We start from the raw sequence: 26,216 nt of genomic DNA on the forward strand, positions 1-26,216 counted from the left end.
CTATGCTCAGTCACTCCGTGGGAATGGCACATATCATCTAGTTGGTGTACTGCAGCTTTGTGGGGATAGAACACTTGCAGCGCAGACAAAAACTTTGGAGAATTTCACTGCCAGATTGTACCAAACATTCACAAACTGTAATTTTCAGAGACGCGTAGCTTGGACAGATTTTAATGGAGAAGCAAAAAGCCCATCCTTGACTCATGGGTAATCCCCTTGCCAAAAATTTCAAGTCTCTCTCCAAAGCAAGGAGGTGCTAGGACCTTGCAGTGAAACAGTTAGAATTTTTTGAGATAATTTTGTCTCAGAAATGGCTTATTGTTTTTGCTGAAGTTTCCCCAAAAGGTTCAGTCTAAAGTGCAATGGAAAATTCCAGCTTGAACATTATAGGTTTGCCAAAGCTTTAAGCAACTGAAAAGTCTTACAATGGAAAATGTAAGGTAATGTTAGCTATAGGTGTTGCTACCAACACTGCCTAAAGCAGTCTTTTACTGCCTTTGACTGATTGTTGTAAAAAGTCTCTGTGTATACCACTGTACACTTCAAAATCTGGTGCTGAACAACTGGGGCAAGTTAGAGTCTGTAAAGTATGAATATTTTATTTAACAAGTAAGCATCAGAGGCATCATTTAGAATAGTATAACAAAATACCAGCCCTGCATAGAATCTGAATTTTAAAAAAATCATCTCTACCACAAGAAAGTATAACTTTTGACTGAGTTCACTTTACCTTCAAAAGTTTTTTTTTTTTTTTAAAGGGTTTCTAGTCCCTACTGTTGAAAGCAAACATTATGCGGCATTAAGAAACAAATGTAGTATATGTATGTTAAACAGCGCTCCTAAAAACAGCAGTTCTCCAACAAAAAAACTTCAGAAACAGACTCCAACGAGAAACTGCAGAATTGGAATTAATTTGTAAATGGACATTAAATTAGGCTTGAATAAAGACTGGAAGTCGATGGGTCGTTACACAAAGTAAAAACTATTTTCCCATGCTCATTTTTCCCTTACTGTTACTCACACCTTCTTGTCAATTGTTTGAAATGGGCCATCCTGATTATCACTACGAAAGTTTTTTTTTTTTTTCTCCTGCTGATAATAGCCCACCTTAATTGATTAGTCTTGTTACAGTTAGTATGGCAACACCCATTTTTTCATGTTCTCTGTGTATATATATCTTCCTATTGTGTTTTCCACTGCATGTATCTGATGAAGTGGGTTTTAGCCCACAAAAGCTTATGCCCAAATAAATTTGTTAGTCTCTAAGGTGCCACAAGTGCTCCTCGTTTTTTTTTAGTGCTCCTAAAGTCATAGTCACGTTTTGATATTCATTGTTAATCCTTCAAGTACCCATTCTGTGAGTTTTTTGGTAGTATTTCTTATTAGAATAATTGAAAAAACATAAATATTTCAAATAATACTTAACTGAGACCCAGCTGACTGCTCCTTATTTATTACATTCTACAGAATCCTGTTCACACCAGTTGTTGCAGGGGACAGGGTCCTTTGCAGTGCCTGTGTGTGTGTGCAAATTGTTTAGTGCAAAGAGTTTTTGAAGTTTGTTCATAAAACAGTCAAAATATCAGCAGTGCAAGATTTTTTCACTTTCAGTTGTACTTTCTTATTAAATGCAAAAACTGGTATGAAAGTTCTTACTTTTCAGTACACTTAAATGAACAGAGCATTTTTTGCGTGATGAGTTAATAAAATTTCCTGACTAAATTTAAAGAAAGCTGTACATAAAGTTATCTAGTGCTAAAAATCTACAATATATTTTTCAAGTATACGATACTCTGAAATATTATTGCCAATATTTGTGCTGAAGAAAATGCCAGGAATCCCAGTAATTCATTGAATCATTCACATCTTGACATATGGGGGTTGAGTTTCTCACTCAGTTTATGTATTAGAATTGCTAACTCTTCTGTTGCTTGGGACTTATCTTCCAAAAGCTCATAGCGAAGACTGGAGATATCTTGTTTGATTTCCTTTAATTCACCTGTATTAATTGTTGAAAGAAATACTTTAGTATTGTTTTTTTAAATATTAAATAAAGTTTTAAGTCACAACAATGCATATTTTAGAATTATCTCCAACCAAAACATTCATCAGAATACCATATGTCTTTCCCTGACCCAATAAACTAACTCTGTACTTCACCTGTATATAGTACATCTAACTTTACATATGTTAATAAATTAATCATAAAATCATTGTGAGACTGGTAAATATTATCCTTAGTTTATAGAGAAGAAGCATGGATATTTTTAAATGAGTTGCTCAGGTCATACAGGAAAAGAGTGTGGCAAAGCTGGTAATAAGAACACACACATCTTTTGAGTCCCTATCTTCTTCCTCAACCAAAAGCATATCCTTAGAAAGCAGAAAAAAATCAATCTATTTTAAGGGATGTCAGACTTTGACAAGTATAAACATGGCACTTAAATTAAAATCTTCCTGGTCAAAACACAAATATCAATGCCAGGTTGGTGACAAGCAACAGTGATCTTTCAAGACTTCAAGGGTAGAACCTTTTTTGAATATTCAAAGTATTCTTCCCACAAACTATGAATGCTGTCAATTTTTATGCAGTACCCTAGGCAGGAAATTGCTTGCCATGTATGAAGTATGTAGAACTGATCACTGAAATTGTTTTTAATTTTTCACTTTATTAAAACTTTGCTTATGAAGTTATATTATGAATGAAACAACACTCATTCATAAAACCGGTTACCCCAATAACTGGCTAATTGAAAAAAGAAAAGGAGTACTTGTGGCACCTTAGAGACAACAAATTTATTTGAGCATAAACTTTTGTGAGCTACAGCTCACGAGCATAAGCTTTCGTGAGATACAGCTCCGATGAAGTGAGCTGTAGCTCATGAAAGCTTATGCTCAAATAAATTTGTTAATCTCTAAGGTGCCACAAGTACTCCTTTTCTTTCTGAAACCTGGCTAATTGAGTTTCACTTTCAATCCAATTGCTGCTGAAACTTACACTGTTTCAACATTGTAAATTCTGCTCACTGTTTGTCATTTCTTACGCTTGTCCATATTGTAACTCAAACTGCATTTTAAATTGTCCCAAACTCCATTTTAAAATGCTCACTCCATTTTGTAAAAGCTTGTTGCAACCTTCATATTTGCAAAACCCTGCTATAATCTTATTAGTTTAGTGTAGATGTGTGAATGAGATATGTATGGATGATTAAATCAACCTCCAGCCCCAGACTGTCTTGATGAAATAAAGTGTAAACACCCCAAGGCTGAAGATTCAGACAACAGCCCTGACAAAGTAAGAAGTGTCCACCCTCAAAAGAAAAGAACAAAAGTACAATTGAAGAAACATCAAAGCCAGGTCCTAGGCTGAAAGTCATGTCTGCAATTGACGAGTGATCAATCACACCGAACCCAGAGGCAATGTGACACAGCAAGACCTATAGACTCTGGAGTCAAACTAAAGCCTACAAAAAGGATGGGTGAGATGGGAGACTTTGAAGGGTGACATTCTGCTGCCAACATGGTAGGGCATTGATGCATGCCCAACAGAGACCCAGCTCTTCCTTGTGCCCAGCTTTCCTGACCAGTTAGCTACCACAAACTACGAACCCAAGCCACGAACTCAAGCTACATTCAGGACTGGTAACTATACAGCAGCTGCAGAACCTCTGTGTGTGTATGAACGAAAGTGTGAATGAATGTGAAACTCAATGAAATGTTATAGCTCTGACTGCCTACTACGATTCTTTCTGTATTCACAATAAATGTGACATTTTGTCTTATCCCCGTTAATAAGATCCTCCTGGTTTTTATTTTATTAGTATAACAAGTACAGAGTACAAAATAAGACCTTTACTGTTCTCTTAAAGTGAAATCCTTAGGCTCATATATTTGAAACAATAATACTTAGTAATCATAAAGGATTTTCCCACAGTGTATAGCACCTTACATCCAATATGCTTTGAAAACCATATTTAATCCTCACAATACCACTGTGAGATAAGTATGATGCAGGTACATATGATCTCTTTTACTGCTGAAAAATCCGAGGTTCAGAGAGGTCAGCTGACTTGCTCAAGATCACCAAGGAGAAGCAGTGAAAGATCAGAATTTAGGTCTTCTAACTCAGTGTTGTGCTCTCACTGCTTAATGGTACTGCTAACCTGAAATCCAAGTGCAACTACAAGAAGGGACAAAACCCTTCAAAAGACTTGTGCTTTGTCAAGCATTTTGGTGATAGAACAGTTGATACCATCATCTCAATCCTGCTTTGCAAAAGATGTATGTGTAAGTTAAAAATACCAAAACCAGAACATAAATTGTCAAGTTTTTCTGGTACAGTTAAATACTTCTGGGCTTCTAGCCAAAAATGCCAAATTGAACTCTATGCTGTACTCTTCTTTTTTGTACAACCCTTAGCATCATCTAGAAACTCAGCATCCATGGGATTTCTGTGTCACATACACTTTCCTTTTTCTATTCTATTCTTAATCAGAAATGAGTTTAGTACTAATAACACAGATTTGAGAGTGGACGGTTCAGTTACTACAGCTGAACAGTTCTCTAGATTTTGTTTTCTTTTTATTCATATTTTATTGGTTTTCAAATGTACAGAAATTTCTAGTTTACAGTGTATAAAATAGGATTACGGTATATATTATAGTTTAATTTCTTTTCAAGCCTAGATTGACAGCTTTTTGTGGCTGTCACTATTTTGCCAATGCCACAGCACTCAGGAAATGATTCACAGGTTATGGGAGTGAAAAATAAGTTTAATTAACTTCCGATAGTTTAGAATATGTTTTTATTTACATTTAAGCATATTTAGTATGATAGCAAGGCTTTCGGTGTATAAAGCATCTATTTTTTTCAGAAAACTATTGCTTAATATTAAAAATACAGTGGCAAACTGCTCTGAAAGAAGGGCCCATTCCTATCAGACATGGATAGTCCAGTTAATTTCACTAGAATAAATCAAGACTCTAAACCCTATACCTGGCAGAGTTTCCATGAATTAGCCCTAACTGTAGAGATGGGATTGATAGTGACAGTAATTAAATTAGATCCATTTTAAATCTAGACATCAGACCATGAGTACTATCATCAACCAGGACTAACTTACAAATTTAGCATGCAGGATGTTTGTTTTCAAGGATATTTTTCAATATCTTTCTTAAAAGATTTTAATTATTACAGTTTGACAGTAGACAAGAACTGCCTTTTTCTTCACACCAACGTGTAGGCAATATTCTGAGTGATATTTTTGTCACATGAATGGTTTTGATAGACCTATGTTTGAAGACGTATTGCTGAGCAGTGCAATGCATGTGTGATTTAATATAGACCTGTCTGGCCACTCCGTAACAGATTTAAAGGTGGCAATTTTGCAACAGAAAAGCTTCAAAAACAGACTCCAACAAGAAACTGCAGAGCTTGAATTAATATGCAAACTAGATACCATTAACTTGGGTTTGAATAGAGACTGGGAGTGGCTGGGTCATTACACATATTGAATCTATTTCCCCATGTTAAATATCCTCATGCCTTCTTGTCAACTGTCTAAACGGGCCATCTTGATTATCACTACAAAAGTTTTTTTCTCCTGCTGATAATAGCTCATCTTAATTAATTAGCCTCTTACTCCACTTTTTCATGTTCTCTGTATGTATATATATCTTCTTACTATATGTTCCATTCTATGCATCCAATGAAGTGGGCTGTAGCCCACAAAAGCTTATGCTCTAATAAATTTGTTAGTCTCTAAGATGCCACAAGTATTCCTGTTCTTTTTATAGACCTATATGATTCCCCTCACTGTGTAGCGTGAATGAGTGCAAAACCATGGAAATCCTGCAGAAACTGGGGTGAAAGGGCCATACGGACGGAAGAAAGCTATGCAGTGCATACTTCTCCATCATACAAACTGCCTGCAGCCTTTGCTTCTACAGGGCACAAGCTCAGCTCTGTCAGGGCCATCTGGTGAGGGGAAGAGTCAGGGTAATAGCCGCTATGCAGTGTGTTTGCCTCTCAAGTAACCAATGACGTATTTTGCATCATAAATTCTTTTTTCTTTGAGCGTAACTAACTTCTTGCTTCCATGTCTGCTTCTCCTTGCAGAGAGTTATGGGGTATGTGGTGACTGACTGACAGGCCAAAGCCACTACTGCAAGTTAGAGAGCCATGTTGCCTTGGCTGAAATAGAACTAGGGTCAGAAAAGCTTTCTGAAGCCGACTAAGATTCTTTAAGGGCTGTCCTACCATTTCTCATAGGACTCTGGCCCACACCAGGAACTGTGGCCATTGCCCCTTTCTTTTCCCATCATACAGCTACCACATAGCCATCTTCAATGTAGATTGGTGGTTCTCCCAGGGCCATGGAATTTTACAGGTGAATGTTCCCTCTTCCAGTTCCCTCTTCGAGTTTTATGGAAGAAGGGGAACAAATGGTTCACAGTGTAATACAATACATTGTGTGTTCAGTTGAAATGAAATGAAGAGGAAGGAGTTACTAGACTGGGACATAGGATATCTGAGTTCAATTCCTAGCTTCATCACCGATTTCCTGTGAGATTTTGGGCAAGTTACTTAATCTCTCTGTCCTTCAGTTCCCCAGTCTAGAAAATAGGGATACTACATCCTTTCTCCCATGATTTGTCTGTCTTGACTATTACATTGCAAGTTCTTTGTGGCAAAGACTGTCTCTTGCTATATATTTGTGCTAAGTTCATCTAGTAGAATGATCTCAGCTGGGGTTTCTAGGTGTTACTGTAGTACAAATAAATAATAATACTATAGTCCTGCAGAAAAACAGTATCTGTTAATGCTGTGTTTACAGTGGCTCTCACCTTCATTCACTTCATCGTTTTCTTTGTCCACTTGTGCTTTCAGAACATAACGTTTTATAAGCCTTTTCATGATTTGCTGTTGGATAAAAAATACATAGTTAAGCATTTAGACAGCCTATGTTCTTTCACTTAAATGTCTCATATGCCTGTAAGTGAAATGTCTCACAGCCAAGAAGTCAGCATTTTCTTCATCTTTGCTTTTATTGGTGGGTTAAGTAGACCCAGACATTAAAGTATGATCCCTTCCTTGTCTACATTCCTCTTATATGCAGCCCAGGCCAGCAGGAGGTCTTAACTGGAGTGGTACAAAAGTGCTAACAATATTTTCATAACATTATTGCCCCTTCATTTCAAGCAATTTCACACTCCTGAAATTTTGCTTTTCCGTAAAATTCTACAAAATAGCTATTGTTTATATCTAAAACATGTACCAGTTCTCAGCTGATTTTGCTACAAAGCCACATTCACTTGAAAATGGGTCAGTTTTTACTGGAAAAAAATAGCAAAATTTGGCAATGCTTGAGAAAATATGACTACTTTTCACACTTGTAACAAAATATCCAAACCTTCAAATTAAAATTATTTCCATTACTTTATAAATATTGTGAAGACTTCTAGTTCTAACTTCCCTATGTCAGGGACTCAGTATGGCAGGTTAACTGTAGGATTTTCACTCACACCTTCTCCTTCTCAGTAGATTTTCCAATCCCTTACTTTCCAAGGTCTCATTCTATTTCCTTGTGCTTTGGCAGGAGCTGTGTCACTGCATACATGCTATGATTTAGAGCAGTGCTTCTCAAGCTATCTGATGTGGGGGACCTGAAATTATTTTTTTCCAATGTGCGTGCAGACCACCACTTTGAGTAGCACTGATTTTGAGGACTTGCTACCTTTCCTGAGGCTATAATAAAGCACCTCTTTACTGACCAGAATATACCATACAATATGAGGTTAAATGGAGTGTTGAGAGATGATTTATAAAATTAAACTGGCTATTGTACAAGGCATTAATGATATAGAAAATTCTCTGCAAATACCACCTGAAAATACAATACCCAAAATGCACATTCATCTGGTTATTTCATTTTCATCTTATGGTTCAATCAGTGTCCTTTACTCAGGCTTAGGAGTCAATGAGAGAGTTGCCTGAAAAGAACTGCAGGACTTAGCAATAATGACTTCAGCATAGAACATTTCCTGGGGATTAATGACGCTGGCATTTGTATTTATATGAACTTCAGGCCATCAATCCCTTCCAGCCAGTCATTAATACCCAGGAAATGCCTAGTTACCTCCATTGTTATTGCTTAAGATTTAAAACGATGGACCTCCATGCAAAGCCTAAGTAATAAGCCTTATACAAGAGACACATCTACACAGTCATCAGGGATGGAATCGGCCCTGAATACCAGCACAGCTCCTCTACAGCCCTTTCCCCATGCAGTGATTTTGACTGGTGAAACAACCCAAAATGGACTCAATTGCGACCCCTCCCACATCGTTCCAACTCCCTTGATATAGCTGTGGAGAACTGTTCTGTTTTTCACTGTACACAGGGTATGGAATTATCCTGTGCAGCCTCTCTGCAGTCGGCTTCCTGCTTCAGCAGAACTGTGGTGGTTTTACTGTGTTTGGAGCCTTCTGTACCTAAACAGGGGAGCAGGTTTTTCCCCTAAATATGTTCCCTTACCCAAAATGATGAGAGCTTCAGGTCAGTGCTGTGAACTCCTTTCAGCACAAGGCATGAGCATCCTTGGTATCCTTCTGTATCTCGTGAGATACTCAGGTATCTCATGAAGTACTGAACTCTGATAAGCCACCAACCCCATCCTAAGCACTTTATGTGTGCCTACAGGTCAGCTCTAGATCAAGAGTAAGAAGTATCTGGATATAGGAGCAGTCTTTTAAATTGACATATATGCTTGGATTAATCTACGGGGATTGCTGTTTGAAATTAACTAGCCATAAATTTTTCACTGTGATTGATCTTGACAAGCCTGAATATAGAGAGTGTTGTGACCTTCCTTTAGGATTTGTTTCTTTAGTTTAATGTATGTACCAAATGGGCAAAAACTTCAAGCACAACTATTTTAAAAAAATGTTTAGAATTAGGACTGATCATCCTGTTTACCAATCCATCCCTTTAACTCATATATGATGGTGCATGGGAAAAGGTTAGAGTTGCAATAGCCCCTAAGTTTTCAGCCTTACCTCTCAGTTGTAGGGGTTTAATTCCATCCCTTCACAGTAATTTTTTTTTGGAGCTGAATTCACTTTAATACTATCTATGGCAGGGGTTCCCAGACGTTTTCATTGTGTGAGTCACAATTTAACAGGAAGATTGTCTTGGGGTCACCCTCCTGCCCACTCAGATCAAGTGGACAACCACTCCTCACATGCACATGGCATTAGCCATCTCCTCTCCCCTTCATGATTGCATAACATGCCTGTGACAACTACAGCAATTGCTTACAGGGATCAGTAATATTACAGAAAGTATTTAATGAATTTTTATCGGCTTTTATTTCAGTTTGGCAGCTGGAAACAAGAAAAAAAAAGTCATCTCAATATGACTAGCTAGCAAATGTTTTCACAAACCCCCAGGGATTTATGGACCACAGTGTGGGAACTAAAGCTGGCTGGAAACTGGAATTCCAAATCGGTGATAAATTCTGAAATTTAAAGCAAGCTTTTGTTCTAAAACAGAAGAAAACATAAAGTTTCAAAATTTCCTGCAGAACAGGAAATCCCAAATTTCATTTAGAAAGTCAAAATGATATTTTGATTAGACATTTTTTAAATGTTTCCAAGGCTTATTGAGCTCCTCACAATCCTGCCAGCCCACCAAATAATAAATAACTTTTAGTTATTATTTATTTTTTTAGCACCTTGCTGTCTGTCAGTATCACTCAGTGAGGAAATGTGCTCCACTCTGCTTTTCTACCCTCTGTTTCTCTTCCTTTCTTATTCTCTGTTCTCATTTTCTCTCTCTCTCTGTGAGTTTCCTGTCCCTAAAGATACTCTCAGTTTCTGCTTTCCTGTGGGATAGCCTCCCACTCCCTTCTCCATTCTATAAACCAAAATTATAAGCAATGAAATAGTTAATGTTAACATTGACATGTCATCATTGGGCTTCAGAGCTGACACTGAGACAGGGTTTACACCTCTACATTATTATGTAAAGCTGTTGGCAGCCTCAGGAAGACAGTACTCTATCAGCTATACTTGGTTCACATTTGGAAGGTCATCTTTACAACCATGAGGGCTCTGCACAGTCTAAGTATGTCCTTTGACATAAATGTTTTAAGGAGGCAGGATCTGGCCATTGGGCCATATTTTGGACACCCCTACTGCAAGGGCTCCTTTTATGCACTCCTGTTGTTGCCCTGCTCATATCTGAGGCTATGCAAGTTTATTTACTGATATATAGCCTAACCTAACCACTACAGATTAGTGCCCCTTTCACAGAATCTGCTTAGTGTGCAAAAGATTCTCCAGTAGGGTCCAGAGCAAATATTCTTCCCTTTCTGAGCTGGATCGAATAGTCTCTGACAGGCTCCCCATCCTAGCAGAAGGACCCACCCTGTCCCCCACTTCCTCTTCCCCTCCATCTCCAGAACATTCAAGCATCTCACAGAACATGTAATCAGAAAGAACCTCTAAAGAAAGGAAGAGAAGAGAATATCAACCCAGAGCTCTCCGGATCTTTCCCCAGAAATTTGCTTCTGTCATTTGCTGCACAAGTTGTCAAAATGGCCAGATCAAGGAAAAGCCTGTTGGAGAACTAGTTTTAAATGTTTCAAATGATGGGGCTTGAAAAACAAGATACAAGTACTGTGCGCATACAGTAGCAGCAACAATATGCTTCTCTGATTGCTGAGAGAATTCTTTTTCGTCTTGGGAAGACTCAGTGTATTTGAAGCACAGAATTCTGTTAGTATCCTCACATTATCACATTCCTCTAAACTAGAGCCCACTGAATTCCTTACCTGATAGCGTGTTGGCTGATTGAGAATACTGTTAAAACTGTGCGATTCGAAAACCCTTGAGTTAGACTGAGTGACAAGGTTTAACTAGGAAACAATAAAGCTAAATTAGAACATATTCTATGGAATTCACAGCTACTATAACCCAGCTTCATCTTTTTTCCATATGACATAACAGAGTAATATGGCAATAGCATATCATTTCAGAATATTGTTTTCAGAAAACATTGAAAATAATTTGGGCCCAAACTCAGCAAAGCACCTAAGCATGAGTTTAATTTCAAGTATGTGCTTAAGGCCATCCCTATTCAGCAAAGCACTTAAGCATATACTTCAAAAATGTGCCCAAGTCTCATTAAAGTCAAAGCATGGACTTATGTATTTTGCTGAATCATGGCCTTGAGGAATAATAATAATATATTTGGAAAACAGTTCACCATCAAGTTATTAGTGCAGCAATAAACTATTGTCCAAATACTTAGAGTTTTATAGCTCTGGAGTAGAAAGAGAAGGGGAAAAGGGTTGTGAAAAGATGGTCTTGTGGCTAAACCATAAGGTTGAGGATTAGAAGATCTGAGGCCTCATTTACAACAGTGGGAATTAGGAGTTACAGCAGTGAAAAACTTGTGGAGGTGAGAGGAAAATCAGACTCCTGGGATCTATTACTGGCTCTGCCATGAACTTCTTGTGTGACCATTTAAAGTCATTTAAAAGTGACCACTAAAAAATATAGATACAGATAGATACACACACTCTCTATTTCATTTTTGTGTGATGTATAAAGAAAACCTGAGTGGTTTTATCATAACAGAAACAATTCTGCTTAATTATTTTTTTTACATTATACGTTCAGGTTTTACCTATCTTGAAAGACTTTCTGGAGACCGGAGTACTAGTGAAATGAGGACATTACAAGAGGTCATAGAGTGAAAGCCCAGTAATTAGGAGGGGAAAAGTTTTTTAGCTAAACTGTTTCAAACTACTTTTGGGATATGTAGTTTTAACTCCAGTGCCCAAATAATATAAAGGTAAAGAAATATCTTTGTTAAAGATTCAACACTCCTGATGGTTCATAACAAACAGAAGTTTTAGAAAGTCCTTCAGCAAAAAGCAAAGACCAGACCTGCCATTTCCAATATTTTATAAAGTAAAAAGCAACCAAAATAGATGACTTTAAAAAAAATGCTTTCAATCCTTCTGTATATATGGTAAACCATCAAAAAAGGCCACGATCCTAATTCATAAAAATAATCCTTTAAAGGTCACTTTTAACCTCTCTGTGCCCCGGTTATCTGTCTGCAAAATGGGAACAATAGTTATCTATCTCACAGTGTTGCAAGACTGAATTTATTACTATTTGTGAAGAACATTCAGCTGCTATGAGTGAAGATGTTAGGGAAGCGCTAGATATTATTATACCACAAAGGCCCAATTATCCCTCATCCCTGTCAGAAACATAGCTTTTGGCAGTGAAGAAGTTTGGGAAATGATGTTCTATATAGCTGGCTAAACTTGCCCCTTCACCTATTCTGGCGATGAAAGGAAAAGTTAGCTTTCCAGATCTTCCAGTATTTTACCCTTAAAATACATGAAGTGTACCAGTGGCATCTTTCTGGATAAGGCTGAAGACTTCTTTGTTTATTATTTAGGGCATTTCTTGTGGGAATTATTTTTGTTGTTTGGTAGTTGGCTAGGATTGATGTTTTTGTTGGGTTATTTATGCTTTCAATTATATTTGGTAAAGGGACCTTGCTGCCCTGCAAAAATGTATCATTTTACTTTGCTTTTGTGCTGTGCTTAAAAGGCATCTGGTTACAGCACTTTAAAAATAAAATGCTTGATTAATTATGGTACTATCCTTCACAAGTACAAACTATCCCCTAAGATTTAAAGGAAAGCAAAGAGCTAGGAGGCAAACAAACACATTTATCCAGTGCAATGAAAAAATTTTAAGACCTACCCTAGATTTGGAGTTACTCATCCCTATTTCAGTATCTTTCTGCAGCCTTCTCCTTCTGCACTTAGCAAAGCTGATCATTCTCATGATGAAATAGAAAAAAGACTTGGGGCTTGGTACAAGACTGAATGGTGGAGGTAGCGTTTTTCCGTCATCGAAGTAAGATAACCAGAGCTTAGAGCGAGCAAACTTCCACTCCACATCACTGTCATCCTGCATTAGAAACAAAAAGACACGTCTACTTTGTTTTACTTAACTTTAGGTTTCATCTAATTCAAGACTCTTTCAAAAGGAGTTTACCTTAAATAACTTCTCTTTTTGTTTTATACAGAAATGTGATGAACTTGTTAGTGTGACTGATTCCCAGTAGTTCAACTGAAATGCAGCTGCGTTATCAAGTCTATTTTAACTTAATTCCTGCTGTGTCTATTTACATGGGCTCTTTTTGGTCATATTTAGTTGAAGCATGCAAACAGCTTTAAAAAGCGTTATAACTGCAATGAGTGAAAACTGAACTATTAGGGTCCTGCTATTAAAAGAGAAAGTTATTTAATAAAAGCAAGTATCTTCTTCCTTAAATTTAATGCTGAAATGTGGTGCCGTGCAAGTGAGGAAATAATAGTGTTGCCTTTTGGGCAGGCATAGTGTGAGCAGTTAACGTGCAAGCCTTTCCACACAGCCTTGCCTATGAACATTAATTCTGACCTGCTTTTGATGGGTAATCCAGTATCAGTTTTTTTATTGGCATCCATGAGAAGGAATAAGCAGACAGGTTTTGTGCCCAGCCTGGTAAAATCTCATGGCAGTTTTGCAAGCCTGACCTAACTGAAATTTGAAGACATTCTCCAAAGATGAAAAATTAGTTCATTTTTTTCCAGATTAAATTTAATCCTAAGGAATATAAAGTATTTTCAACATGTATCGGAAATGCACATGCAAAACATGTTTTGATTTTTCTCCTTTGATTTTAAATTTTTAAGTCAATTTATTACTCATCAAAAAATACAAAAATTACAGCCCTGGCTACTGCAGCCCTGCATTTACCCACAGAATAGGTACAGAAGAGGGCAAGTTTTCCCATTACATCCTGCCAAGGTGAACTGCACGGACCTCTAAACTAGTTGTGATGGCATAGTTCGGTCCCCGTGGCAGTACATTTGGCCTGTCTGCTGAGATTGCCAGCCAGAGTGTCATTGCCAGTCATGATAGTGGTTTGCATAATTTGACCTCTTGTCTAGAAAGGGTTGACTGAGATCATCAATTCCATTTAATATAGGTCACTCAACAGCCAGCAGTTGTTAACACCTCTCATGATCTGGGCCATATATTTGTGAGTAGAGAGCAGAGAATAGATTCTAAAGTTTGTGATGTTTCAATCACATTTTGTACAGAGTAAATCATCTTAGAATTTCCCAAGAAAATGATTTGCATGTAATTTTTACGTGCTTACTGATATCACAAAAGCAAGCTGAAATTCTGCTAAAACTGTTTTTGTAAGGCCACAGATTGATTGGCATCATAAATATACTTTTGTCTTTGTAAGCAATCTGGATTTGACTTTTAAAACCAGTAGTCTTCATCAGTTTGGGTGTGTCTTTCTTTCCTTCCTTTTATTGCACAGTATTTGAATGGTAAGCACCTAAATTGAATTAATTAAATTCTGAAATGAAGTTATTGCTGTCACAGTGAACCCCAAATAAAGCACCTATCTTACAGATGAAATAGCTATTCATAATTTTGAGAACTCTTTCTAAACTGCAGGCATTAAACATCTGCCACTCTGCAGGTGTGCGTGAGTGCAGCCATGAGGTTTTCAGGGCACATGGCAATGTGAAGCTAAGATTAGAATCAAGTTTTAAATATTGTACTGAAAGCAGAAAAAGGATGCTTACACTTCAGACTGAATAATTAAGCTTGAAACAGCTGTTAAATGTGATTTAGTCATCAGAACACTCTCACACGAAAATCTTTGCTTATGTCATGCATTAGCACAGTGCGTAAACCTAAAGAAGTGTATGTATTAATGAAGCTGAAGTATCTAACACATCTATGTTTAGTTACAAGTTTTGGGGAAAATGGACTAGCGAGACAATTATCTTTATGGAATATAGTAAAATCCATTTAAGCAGCAGTGACGGCCTGTCCACCCAGTAAAATGTACTGTGTTCAGGAAAAAGTGTTATAAAATGTTTAAAAAGTAAGAATTAGGGAATCAACTAGCCATGTGCTAAAATTGTCTGCTCAATAGCTTTGCTGTCTATTGTATCCTATCCTGCATTTGAAAGTTTGGTTAAATTGAAAGTTTTTTGGGACAGACTGTTACTGATTTTACAGTGCTTACCATACTCTCATGTCTGTATAAAGGTAATGAGCTATACTATCTGTCCAGATCCTGGGAGGTCGCAAACAGTTTGGCTGGTTTGCCAGGTAGAGCCAAACCCTCAACCCAGTTTTTCTGCCATGTCTTCAGGGCAGAGAACCAGATTGGCAGGTATTAAATGGCTGTAGAACAATTGCAGTAGGGGATCATTAAGCTACAGTACTCAGCTGCCAACCATAGAAAGAAGGAATAGGGGGATTCTGATTGGAATTGCATTCACACTTGCATTGTCACTGGTACTGCTTCCATCCGAAAAGGGTTGAAATTTGATTTTGTTTGAATTCTTGTTTGGACTCTGGGTTTTTACTGGGCTATATCATTATGTAGAAAAATGTTTATAACACAATTTGATACTATTTACAGATTTAAACTACATGGTGACATGGTAAAGCACAACTGTCTAGACAGGCCCTTAAACATGGTCCTGGCTACCAAATTCCTGTCTGTGTGCACCATACCAAACTGTTTTGAAAAAAAAAAAAAAAGGTTTGGCCTTTCAATGCTGGTAACCAAACCCAGATTGGAAAAAAAAAAAGTTTAAACCATGTTTTTCACAGATGGTTCAAAGTACTGTTTAAATAAGGTGTAAATGAGTTGTTCTCACTCTAACTTCTACTTTGTAATATTTTGTAGATTGTTTCTCTAAAGATGTTCATAGAATCATAGAATATCAGGGTTGGAAGGGACCTCAGGAGGTCATCTAGTCCAACCCCTTGCTCAAAGCAGGACCAATCCCCAACTAAATCATCCCAGCCAGGGCATTGTCAAGCCTGACCTTAAAAGCCTCAAAGAAAGGAGATTCCACCACCTCCCTAGGTAACCCATTCCAGTGCTTCACCACCCTCCTAGTGAAAAAGTTTTTCCTAATATCCAACCTAAACCTCCCACACTGCAACTTGAGACCATTACTCCTTGTTCTGTTATCTGCTACCACTGAGAACAGTCTAGATCCATCCTCTTTGGAACCCCCTTTTAGGTAGTTGAAAGCAGCTATCAAATCCCCTCTCATTCTTCTCTTCTGCAGACTAAAGTATCCCAGTTCCTTCAGCCTCTCCTCATAAGTCATGTGCTCCAGCCCCCTAATCATTTTTGTTGCCCTCCGCTGGACTCTTTCAAATTTTTCCACATCCTTCTTGTAATGTGGGGCCCAAAATTGGACACAGTACTCCAGATGAGGCCTCACCAATGCCGAATAGAGGGGAATGATCACGTCTCTCAATCTGCTGGTAATGCTCCTATTTATACAGCCCAAAATGCTGTTAGCCTTCTTGGCAACAAGGGCACACGGTTGACTCATATCCAGCTTCTTGTCCACTGTAATCCCTAGGTCCTTTTCTGCAAAACTGCTGCCTAGCCACTCAGTCCCTAGTCTGTAGCAGTGTGTGGGATTCTTCCATCCTAAATGCAGGGTTCTGCACTTGTCCTTGTTGAACCTCATCAGATTTCTTTTTGCCCAATCCTCTAATTTGTCTAGGTCCCTCTGTATCCTTCCCTACCCTCCAGCATATCTACCACTTCTCCTAGTTTAGTGTCATCTGCAATCTTGCTGAGGGTGCAATCCACACCATCCTCCAGATCATTAATGAAGATATTGAACAAAACTGGCCCCAGGACTGATCCTTGGGGCACTCCGCTTGATACTGGTTGCCAGCTAAACATGGAGCCATTGATCACTAGCCATTGAGCCCGATGATCTAGCCAGCTTTCTATCCACCTTATAGTCCATTCATCCAGCCCATACTGCTTTAACTTGCTGGCAAGAATACTGTGGGAGACCATATCAAAACTTTGCTAAAGTCAAGGAATAACACGTCCACTGCTTTCCCCTCATCCACAGAGCCAATTATCTAGTCATAGAAGGCAAATAGGTTAGTTAGGCGTGACTTGCCCTTGGTGAATCCATGCTGACTGTTCCTGATCACTTTCCTCTCCTCTAAGTGCTTCAAAATTAATTCCTTGAGGACCTGCTCCATGATTTTTCCAGGTACTGAGGTGAGGCTGATTGGCCTATAGTTCCCCAGATCCTCCTCCTTCCCTTTTTTAAAGATGGGCACTACATTAGCCTTTTCCCAGTCATCTGGGACCTCCCCCGATCGCCATGAGTTTTCAAAGATAATGGCTCTGCAATCACATCCGCCAACTACTTTAGCACCCTCAGATACAGTGCATCCGGTCCCATGGACTTGTGCTTGTCCAGCTTTTCTAAATAGTCCTGAAACACTTCTTTATCCACAGACGGCTGGTCACCTCCTCCCCATACTGTGCTGCCCAGTGCAGTAGTCTGGGAGCTGACCTTGTTCGTGAAGACAGAGGCAAAAAAAGCATTGAGTAAATTAGCTTTTTCCACATCCTCTGTCACTAGATTGCCTCCCCCATTCAGTAAGGGGCCCACACTTTCCTTGACCTTCTTCTTTTGCTAACATACCTGAAGAAACCCTTCTTGTTACTCTTAACATCCCTTGCTAGCTGCAACTCCAAGTGAGATTTGGCCTTCCTGATTTCACTCCTGCATGCCTGAGCAATTGTTTTATACTCATGAAATAAGCCATTATCTCCTAGCACAGTGTTTTCTTGTGAGTTTCTTTAACTGGGGTAGTCCCTTTACTGATACTTATTTCCATCAGAATATGCCCATTAAGAGGATTCTAGTGTCCTTTTAGAACATAACAAGAGATACCTTAGAGAGAGAGACCTTACCTCAATTTCTTGGTACGAACTGTTGATCATGGCAATCAGCATGTTGAGCAGAACTACAACCATTGTAACATTGTATATGCCATACAAAACATAGCCAATATTCTCTATGAATTTATGATCATATTTGAGGACAACTGAAGTTACTTCAGATAAACCAAATATTGACCAAAACAAGGTCTTGAAACTTTCTTCAACTCTGTATGAAAGAATCAAGAGGAATGTTACTAATTATATAAATAAATAGACAGTTCTTATGACAAATGTAGTAAATAACCTCAAATTTCTGTCTGCGATTTGGATTTTAAAGTTTTGTAAGGGATTTTAGTGTAGATGTTTAATCAAAACAACAAATACAAAAAAATCTTTTTCACAGAATGTTTGGTTTCTTCCCATCTTGATTTGACTATACTGGGAGCAGAGGGCACTCAACACTTCACAAATTCAGGCTATGTCTACACAACAGAGATGATATCAGCACTGCTATGTCAGCATAACTCTGCCAGCACAGTCACACCAGCATAGTCCTTAGAGCAGACACAGCCTACACCAACAAAATGAATTTCTCTGTCAGTTTAAAAATGCCACCTCCCCAAATGACATTAGCTACATAGATGAAAGTACTCTTTGGTCAACATAGCTGCATCTCCACTGGGTGTTTCGTTGCCATAACTATGTTGGTCAAGGGTGGGGTTTTTTCACATATAGCTACGCTGATATAACATTTCAAGCCTCAGTCCCCTAACGGTTAATGACTAAAATTTTGTATTTTCTTTGCTTCAGCACAGCTTCATACTTACGTTGTAAAAGCAGAGTTTACTTTAGCTCCAAGGTAGTAGGAGTAGAGTATGAACATCCCAATCATAAATGCAAAAAATACCATAATAAAAAGGACCATAAACTTGAAAATGTCCTTTACAGTCCTTCCAAGGGAAATCTGCAAGGGCCCAAAGCTCTCATTTGCAGGCAGGATATATGCAATCCGAGAGAAGCTAAGCACAACAGCTATTGCATAGAGACCTTCAGATATTATCTGTGGATCAGATGGGAGCCATTTGTCTCTGGCTGGAAGACATGAAATAAAGGGGTAAATAATTGAGTTTCTTATTTATCACCATGTTTAGAAAAATATAGCTATAGATTGGGAATTGTCATGCACATATCTGTATCTAGTAAGGACAAACATTTGTGGAGTCTAGTAGTTGATGTTGTATTACAATTAGTTTTTAAGTTATGAATGAAGAATTTGAAATGTATACTTTTTCAGTGGAAGTTATAAGGTAAAGAGACATGAGGATCTCTTCTAATTGTGTGTATTTACCTCTCTATTGGTAGTTAAGCATGAAAATTAATATGAGGATATACCCCACCATAGTATGAATTTTTTATATTACATATAACATTTATAGATTCTATAATAATTAAAATCAGTACTAATATTTGCATGTTTCTGTAGGGGATAAAATTTTCCCAAATAAAATTAAAACATAGTAGTATTCTTATATGCACCCTAATCTTTATTTCTCTTTTTTATTATTTAATTTGTTTCGGTATCTATAACAGCTATATGGGACCACTAATCATTATTCAGTCTTTCCTGAGTTTGGACTCTATGTCCCAGTCCATTTTTGTTTAACAACAATAATTATTTTTTATTTATATTGTATCAATGACTAAAGACCGCTGCTTTAATAAGATATAACTACACATATGTTCTGTAAAAAAATTATTTTGTAGGTTAAAAATAATAAAATATCCATAAAAGAGTAATAATGACATCATAAATAAGGATAGTAAAATACATATTTAATACAAAAGCTTCTTTAGAGAAAAATTAACAGTGAATTATGTGGAAATAAATACAATATTAGCTTTTTTTCCCAGTAACATATGTTAATATCATGTCTATATCATCAAAGGTAGTGGGGTGTTTTTTGGTTGTTTGTTTTGTTTTTTAATTAAAGCAATGGAATGGCTAATAATTTATTAGGAGTTATCATATGCAGGATTGAATCAGCAGCAGTGTATGAAAACGGTGGGTGGGGGAGGGGTTTTGGTTTTTTTTATGGAAAGCCAGCAGTGCTGGCTGAGGAACAAATTTAGTTTATTGAGTGCAACAGGCTCTTTAGGTTTTTGTTACAATTTTCTCACCAAAAAAACAAGAGAGAGGAGTCTCCCCCTTACACCCATCAGCCCAGTTCAAATCCCCACTCTTCCTGATTCAGAGCAAGGATGTGAACTCGAGTCTCCCAGGTGAGGGCCCTAGCTACTGGGCTAAGGTAGCCTTGGAAGGATTAGCCAGGGTTGTCCCTGGGCAAGGTTCAGGGCCTGGGACAAATTAGCCATCGCCAGCTTGTGGGCCCCGCTCTGCATTGGTGGCTGGGCTGGATCTGGTGTGGTGCTGGGCAGCCTGCTGCTGCTGGCAGTTGCTGGCACCAGCCATGGGGCTATTGTTGGCCATAGAGCCATGGTGACTCAGGGCTCTGGCCGGGGCGGGGGACTCGCTGCACCGAAACGTGGGCAGCCAAATGGGCGCTGTTTCGCTAAGACTGTGGGCGTGGGGCAGCAGCTGCAACCCTGGGCATGCGGGGCAGCAGCCAGGAGCCCAGGAGTACTGCAGCACCCTCTGCACCCCTAGTTCCCACACCTATGTCTTCCAGGACTGACCACGCCGGCCAATCGCACTGGTCCATGGGGCCCCCCAAAAGGCAGAGCCAAGAGCGGTCGCCTCAATTTGCCCTACCAAGGGAGGGCTCTGGGATTAGATTGTTGTTGGTAAACACAGATGTCACCATACACATGCAAACGGACAAAAAATATTTCCATCGATAATAATCAAAATTAACAAATTGATAAGTAAGAAAAATGCTTGAGAATTTAAAGTCAAATTTAGACTTGTGAATTAGGCTTGTTACAAATGGACAAATGAATGAGCAGTAAAAACAGATATGATATGTTGATTTAAAGATATTTAAGTTGTATATTTTGACATCTGATGTTGACAATTTGTGTTTCAATGATTTATAAAGCTTTAACTCTTCGAATTGCAACATCTACTGTCAATAAACATTTGTCTTACCTCTCATAATTTCATGCAACTGTGAAATTTTAAATAGATCAAAGTCTAAAAAAATTCTTAAAAATAAACAGCAATATTATCCATCAAAATTATAAAACGTAAAAACAAATTTAAAAAATCAAATTTTGCCACGCCTAGATATAGGATATTTTGGGGTGGGTTTCTCAATCTCACCTGTTGAAGCTGTTCCTCCCTTATAAAATGCTTAAGCATTCATTGGACCAGAAAGAAAATGAGAATGACTCTCTAACCCTGTGGTTAACACACTCACCTGGAAGACCCAGATTCTAGTCCCTTCTCCAATTAATATTTAAATATTTTATAGGAAATGGAATAGCTTTGACAGGAGAGACTGAGAGAAACCCACTCTAAAAAATACCCTATGCCCCAACACTCAGCTGGGAGACCTGGGTTCAAATCCCTCCTCTGTATCAGGCAGACTGAGGGTTTTAACTCGTGCCTGACATCCCATGAGAGTGCTCCAACCTCTGGATATAAAAGAGGGTGGCGCTATATCGTCAGCTGTGTTTTGTGTGGGTCCAAATCAGAAGGCAGCCTCTAAGCAATCCTACCTGATCAGGCTCCACAGGAGAGATAGGTGAGGGAAAGCTTGGTCTGAGCCTCCCACTAGGGCTTAGGCACTGAGCTGCTCAGCAGTGTTGAGACTTAGGCAGTTTTGTGCATGCCCACCAACAGAAATATAGGCACCTACAGGGTTAGGTGGCAGCTGAGCAGAGAGTTTTGAGGATTTAAATTTTGGATTTAGGCACCTAAAGTGGCAGTAAGGCACCTAAACCTCTTGTTGAATCTAGCCCTTGGGGTCAAATTCAGCTCTGGCATAAGCAACTGCATGGACTTCATGGTTATGCCCAGTTAAACCTGAGCTGAATTTGGCCCTATTTTGTTTAGTATTAGTATGTCAATACGTTATTTGTTAAACTGATGGTCACAACAAATACTGTTTAAAAAGCATAAAAAATAAAAACAAATGTGTAGAAACCAGGTAAATATTATGAAATCAAATAGTTGTAAAGGGTTTCTATGCCTAACTATCCTAACACTGTCCCTTTAAATGAGTGCCTGCTAGTTTACTATTTGAAAGTAACATTCAAACTCACCATAAGTAAAATACTCTATTTCGGGTGGAAGTGTGACTACGGAGAGGTCACTCTCCTCAATATAGTTGTCCACATATTGTTGTGCTTTGGTGGCCTGCAGAAATGCTAGGAGCCTGGCTGTGAAAGCAGCAATGAAAATGGACAACATCCCAAAATCCAGAACATTCCACAGCTGCAAAATATATTCCCTGGGTCCTTCTAGCCAGAGCTCTTTGCATTCTAACCACATCATACCTGCAACAAGAAAGGAATAGAGCCAGTTTAGTCACAACTGAGAATCATTTAACTTTCCCTCCGATAAAATAAGGATTCATCAGGAAGGCACTGAAGTACACATTTTCAGTATTACAGGGTTGCGACCTATATCAACTTTCCTGGGGCTATCTTTTGGGCCAAAGCTCAGTCATCATACATTAGGGCCGCTACGTTGTAATATAATGACTTCACAGCACAAACATCATGACCTCTTAATGTGATGTTTTTGTTGCAGAAGGATATCTTTTAAAGGTGGAAGAATGACCCTTCTAGCGCTCCTCTCCCATTTCACTTACCCATATATTCCTACATAACATGCATAAAATCTCAAATAGGCTGGCAGATGATTAGGCAATGAAAAAAATGTTTAGTAACAAAAACTGAAAAACTGAGTCATTAGCCCTTTGACACTGAAAGAAGCTGTGATTTCCTCCAGTGCTAAGTAAGCACTAATTAGCTAATGCATTAACGTCAAGCCATGGAAACATTTGACCTCCTGGCATATACAATGGCAGAGGCTTTGTGATCTTGTTTAAAATAACCAGTTTATGTTATTACACTATTGTATCAGTGATATTACATCAACACTATTACATTCTGAAAGCTATGATATTATTGATATGATATCAATGATATTACATCAAACTGGGTTTCTGCCACAAATGCCAGGATTTTTGAACAGTGTGGTATCATTATGAGTCACTGAGTTTTCCATTTATTACACAGTGGTACAATCTTCATCCTCTGAAGAACACAGCTGGTCATTTTACTCTTGCAAATATGTGGAAAATTACTCATTTTACAATGTTAAATAAAATTTTTCATTACACTGAACATAAGAAGATGTTAGTGATGTTTACTTAACTGAGATAGCTCTTAGTGAAAGCTGAAGAAACAAGAAAGATGCCTTTCCTACCCATGGCACTTTTGTACACCAGGGGCTGCAAGAGGGGGCAGTGAGGATCTGCTTATGCCAATTGTTGGCTGCTGGAAGTTTTCCTCTGGGAGCCAATGTAGCCCCTGAATACCACTAGAGCCATCTACACGGCTGCAGTGGAGGTCAGCATTTGGGCCTCGCTTTTTTCTTTTAGAGTAGCAGCCGTGTTAGTCTGTATTCGCAAAAAGAAAAGGAGTACTTGTGGCACCTTAGAGACTAACAAATTTATTAGAGCATAAGCTTTCGTGAGCTACAGATGAATGCATCCGATGAAGTGAGCTGTAGCTCACGAAAGCTTATGCTCTAATAAATTTGTTAGTCTCTAAGGTGCCACAAGTACTCCTTTTCTTTTTTCTTTTAGAATGTCTATCTACACAGTACAGCTGTCATGGAATTGGAGTGAAGCAGCAATATTCTATACTTACCAAGCACCCACACCATGATCAGCATCTCTGTCCAAGTGAACTGGGTAGTTTTCACCCTAAAGATCTGTTTAGGGTAATCAGTAACAGTGACGTTTGGGAGGGTTGTGATGCCTTCAAATCTGTCTGAGGCATTGAACACCAGTAGGCCCAAGAAAATAATGAAGGATGCTGCATGTGCCACAAATTTCATAAATGGACTGCGGAGAATTTTTCCAAGCTGTGAAAGCAAAACAAAACCAGTCCCTCATTTTTAAAAAAAGATACAGCATTTCCCTTGCATCACACAGCTCAGAACCATAAAGAGGCACTTACAGATAATGATAGGCTGGAATTAAAGAACCCACTGCTGCTTAGGTATACCCTTTAAGTGCATTGAACAGTCATGCAATGGTATCACTCCTGACAGTAGTCTCAAGAAGGTAACCCATACAGGAATGAGGTTCTGTCAATCAGCATTTTTGATGTTCCATAATCACAAAGAAGACAAGATGCAGAATAATCCTCTCGGGAATTACATCCACACCATATGAGTATTCACCACTGTTCAGAGAGGATCTGATCTAATGCCCATGGAAGTCAATGCAGAGGTGGATCAGGCCCAGGGAGAAGTGGATAACAAAATATCTTCTCTACCAATGCGGGAGATACCCAAAGTTTTCAGGGCATTATTAGCTTACCTATGATAATTAGCTGTATTGAATTCGGCAAATCAGAACATCAAAGCACTATTTATACTATGCCTGAGGAAAAGCAGACTCTTCTCTGGATGATGTATTCAGAGAATAAAATATCCCCCAGATCAAGACTTTGTAAGTGCTTTTTAAAAAACTAATTGGAAAAATTTACACAGCAACAAAGTAAGAAAAACGAGTTCAGAAACATTAACATGTTTAAATGAATTCATCTGGATTAAAAGAGCACTCTGTGGCTAGAGCGTGGCTGTATCAAATGTTGCTGCATTTGGGGTGGGTGGAGGTGCATTACAACAGTGGCAGTGGCCAGCAGCAGTCTTTCTGCAGAAGACAGAGGAAGCAACACGCTTCAGGGAAGCTGAAGGGAAAGCATTCTGGAGCTGCATTTGCTATCCCCTGTACAATGAGGGAGCATGTGATCCCATTTGCAATAACCCGGGGCCACAAGCCAGTGTGGTAAGGGGCAGGGCCATAGCTCACCTTTTCTGAGGTGGGTTCTACTGCCAATCTCTGGGGGGGGGGTTCTTGTACCTCTGTTGATGCTGTGACTCCCCAGTTTATGCACTCAATGAGTGCCAATGAAAGGGTTCTTGAGGGACGGGCATTCTTTCCCCCTGACCTCCTGTAAAGCACCCACAAAAGAGCAATCAAATTCTGGTCCTAAGACTTCTGGGTAACTATGGACCAGTGTGTCATTTAGATGTTGGCCTAAATTGGAGACTGTGCAGAGATGCAACCGCCCCACACCATTGGGAAATCCAGGACGGACTGCATCTTAGGAAATACAGTTTCTATCAGTTTCCTTTCCCAGCTTCCTTCCAACCCCTTTTGAAGTGAATAGCATCCTTTGGGATATATGCACAGAGCAGTCTCTGAAGACCCCTACACATAAGGACTACTGTTACCCCGTCCTCTCATGAGATATTGCAAGGTTACTGGTGGTCAGAACTTCTTGTCTCAACCCCTGCACAGTCTCTCAAAGGTGCAGGAATTATCTGGCTCCCCAAATATAGCAAGGGAGTAATACTAAGTTAGTTCAAACATATCAGTTATATTCATAGATTCCAGGGCCAGAAGGGACCATTGTGATCATTTGCTCTAACCCCTTGTATAACACAGGCCACAAAACTCTCCAAAATAATTCCTAGAGAATAGATTTTAGAAAAAACATCCAATCTTAATTTTAAAATTGCAGTGATGGAGAATCTACCATGACCCTTTGTAAATTGTTCCAATGATTAATTATCCTCACTGTTAAAAATTTACACCTTATTTCCAGCCTGAATTTGTCTTCAACTTCCAGCCATTGGATTGTGTTATACCTTTCTCTGATAGATTAAAGAATCCATTATCAAATATTTGTTCCTCACATAGGTACATATAGACTGTAATAAAGTCCCCCCTCAGCCTTCTTTTTCTTAAGATAAATAGATTGAGCTCCTTGAGTCTGCCACTGTAAGGCATATTTTCTAATCGTTTAATGATTCTCTTGTGGCTCTTCTCTGAATCCTCTCCAATTTATCAATAACATTCCTGAACTGTGGACACCAGAACTGGACACAGTATTCCAGCAGCAATCACATCAGTGCCAAATACAGAGAAAAAATAACCGCTCTACTCCTATTTGAGATTCCCGTTTATGCATTCAAGGATCACATTAACTTTTTTGGCCACACCGTTGTACTGGGAGCTCATGTTCAGCGGAGTAACCACCAGAATCCCCAAATCCTTTTCAGAGTCATTGCTTCCTAGAATAGAGTTCCACATCCTGTAAGTATGGCCTACAGTCTTTGTTCTCAAATGTATATATTTACATTTAACCACATTAAAATGCATAAAGAAAAGGAG

At 38.7% G+C, this 26,216-nt stretch overlaps 1 protein-coding gene across 2 annotated transcripts in view; it reads right to left on the bottom strand.

Annotated features, from left to right (window-relative positions):
* Positions 1–577: 577 nt before the first annotated feature.
* The window catches only part of TRPC3 (transient receptor potential cation channel subfamily C member 3), a 62,195-nt gene continuing 36,556 nt past the window's right edge, over positions 578–26,216 (bottom strand). For both annotated transcript variants that reach the window (XM_038399363.2, XM_043514035.1), the window contains exons 5-12: positions 23,677–23,893; positions 22,060–22,293; positions 18,663–18,927; positions 17,866–18,061; positions 12,792–13,001; positions 10,835–10,918; positions 6,846–6,921; positions 578–1,999 (exon numbers count right to left, since the gene is read on the bottom strand). In XM_038399363.2, coding sequence (XP_038255291.1) covers positions 1,857–1,999; positions 6,846–6,921; positions 10,835–10,918; positions 12,792–13,001; positions 17,866–18,061; positions 18,663–18,927; positions 22,060–22,293; positions 23,677–23,893 — 1,425 coding nt within the window. In that variant the 3' untranslated portion in view covers positions 578–1,856. The remainder of the gene's footprint in view (positions 2,000–6,845; positions 6,922–10,834; positions 10,919–12,791; positions 13,002–17,865; positions 18,062–18,662; positions 18,928–22,059; positions 22,294–23,676; positions 23,894–26,216) is intronic.

This window comes from Dermochelys coriacea, chromosome 4, assembly GCF_009764565.3.
Source record: "Dermochelys coriacea isolate rDerCor1 chromosome 4, rDerCor1.pri.v4, whole genome shotgun sequence".
NCBI classification, from domain to species: domain Eukaryota; kingdom Metazoa; phylum Chordata; order Testudines; family Dermochelyidae; genus Dermochelys; species Dermochelys coriacea.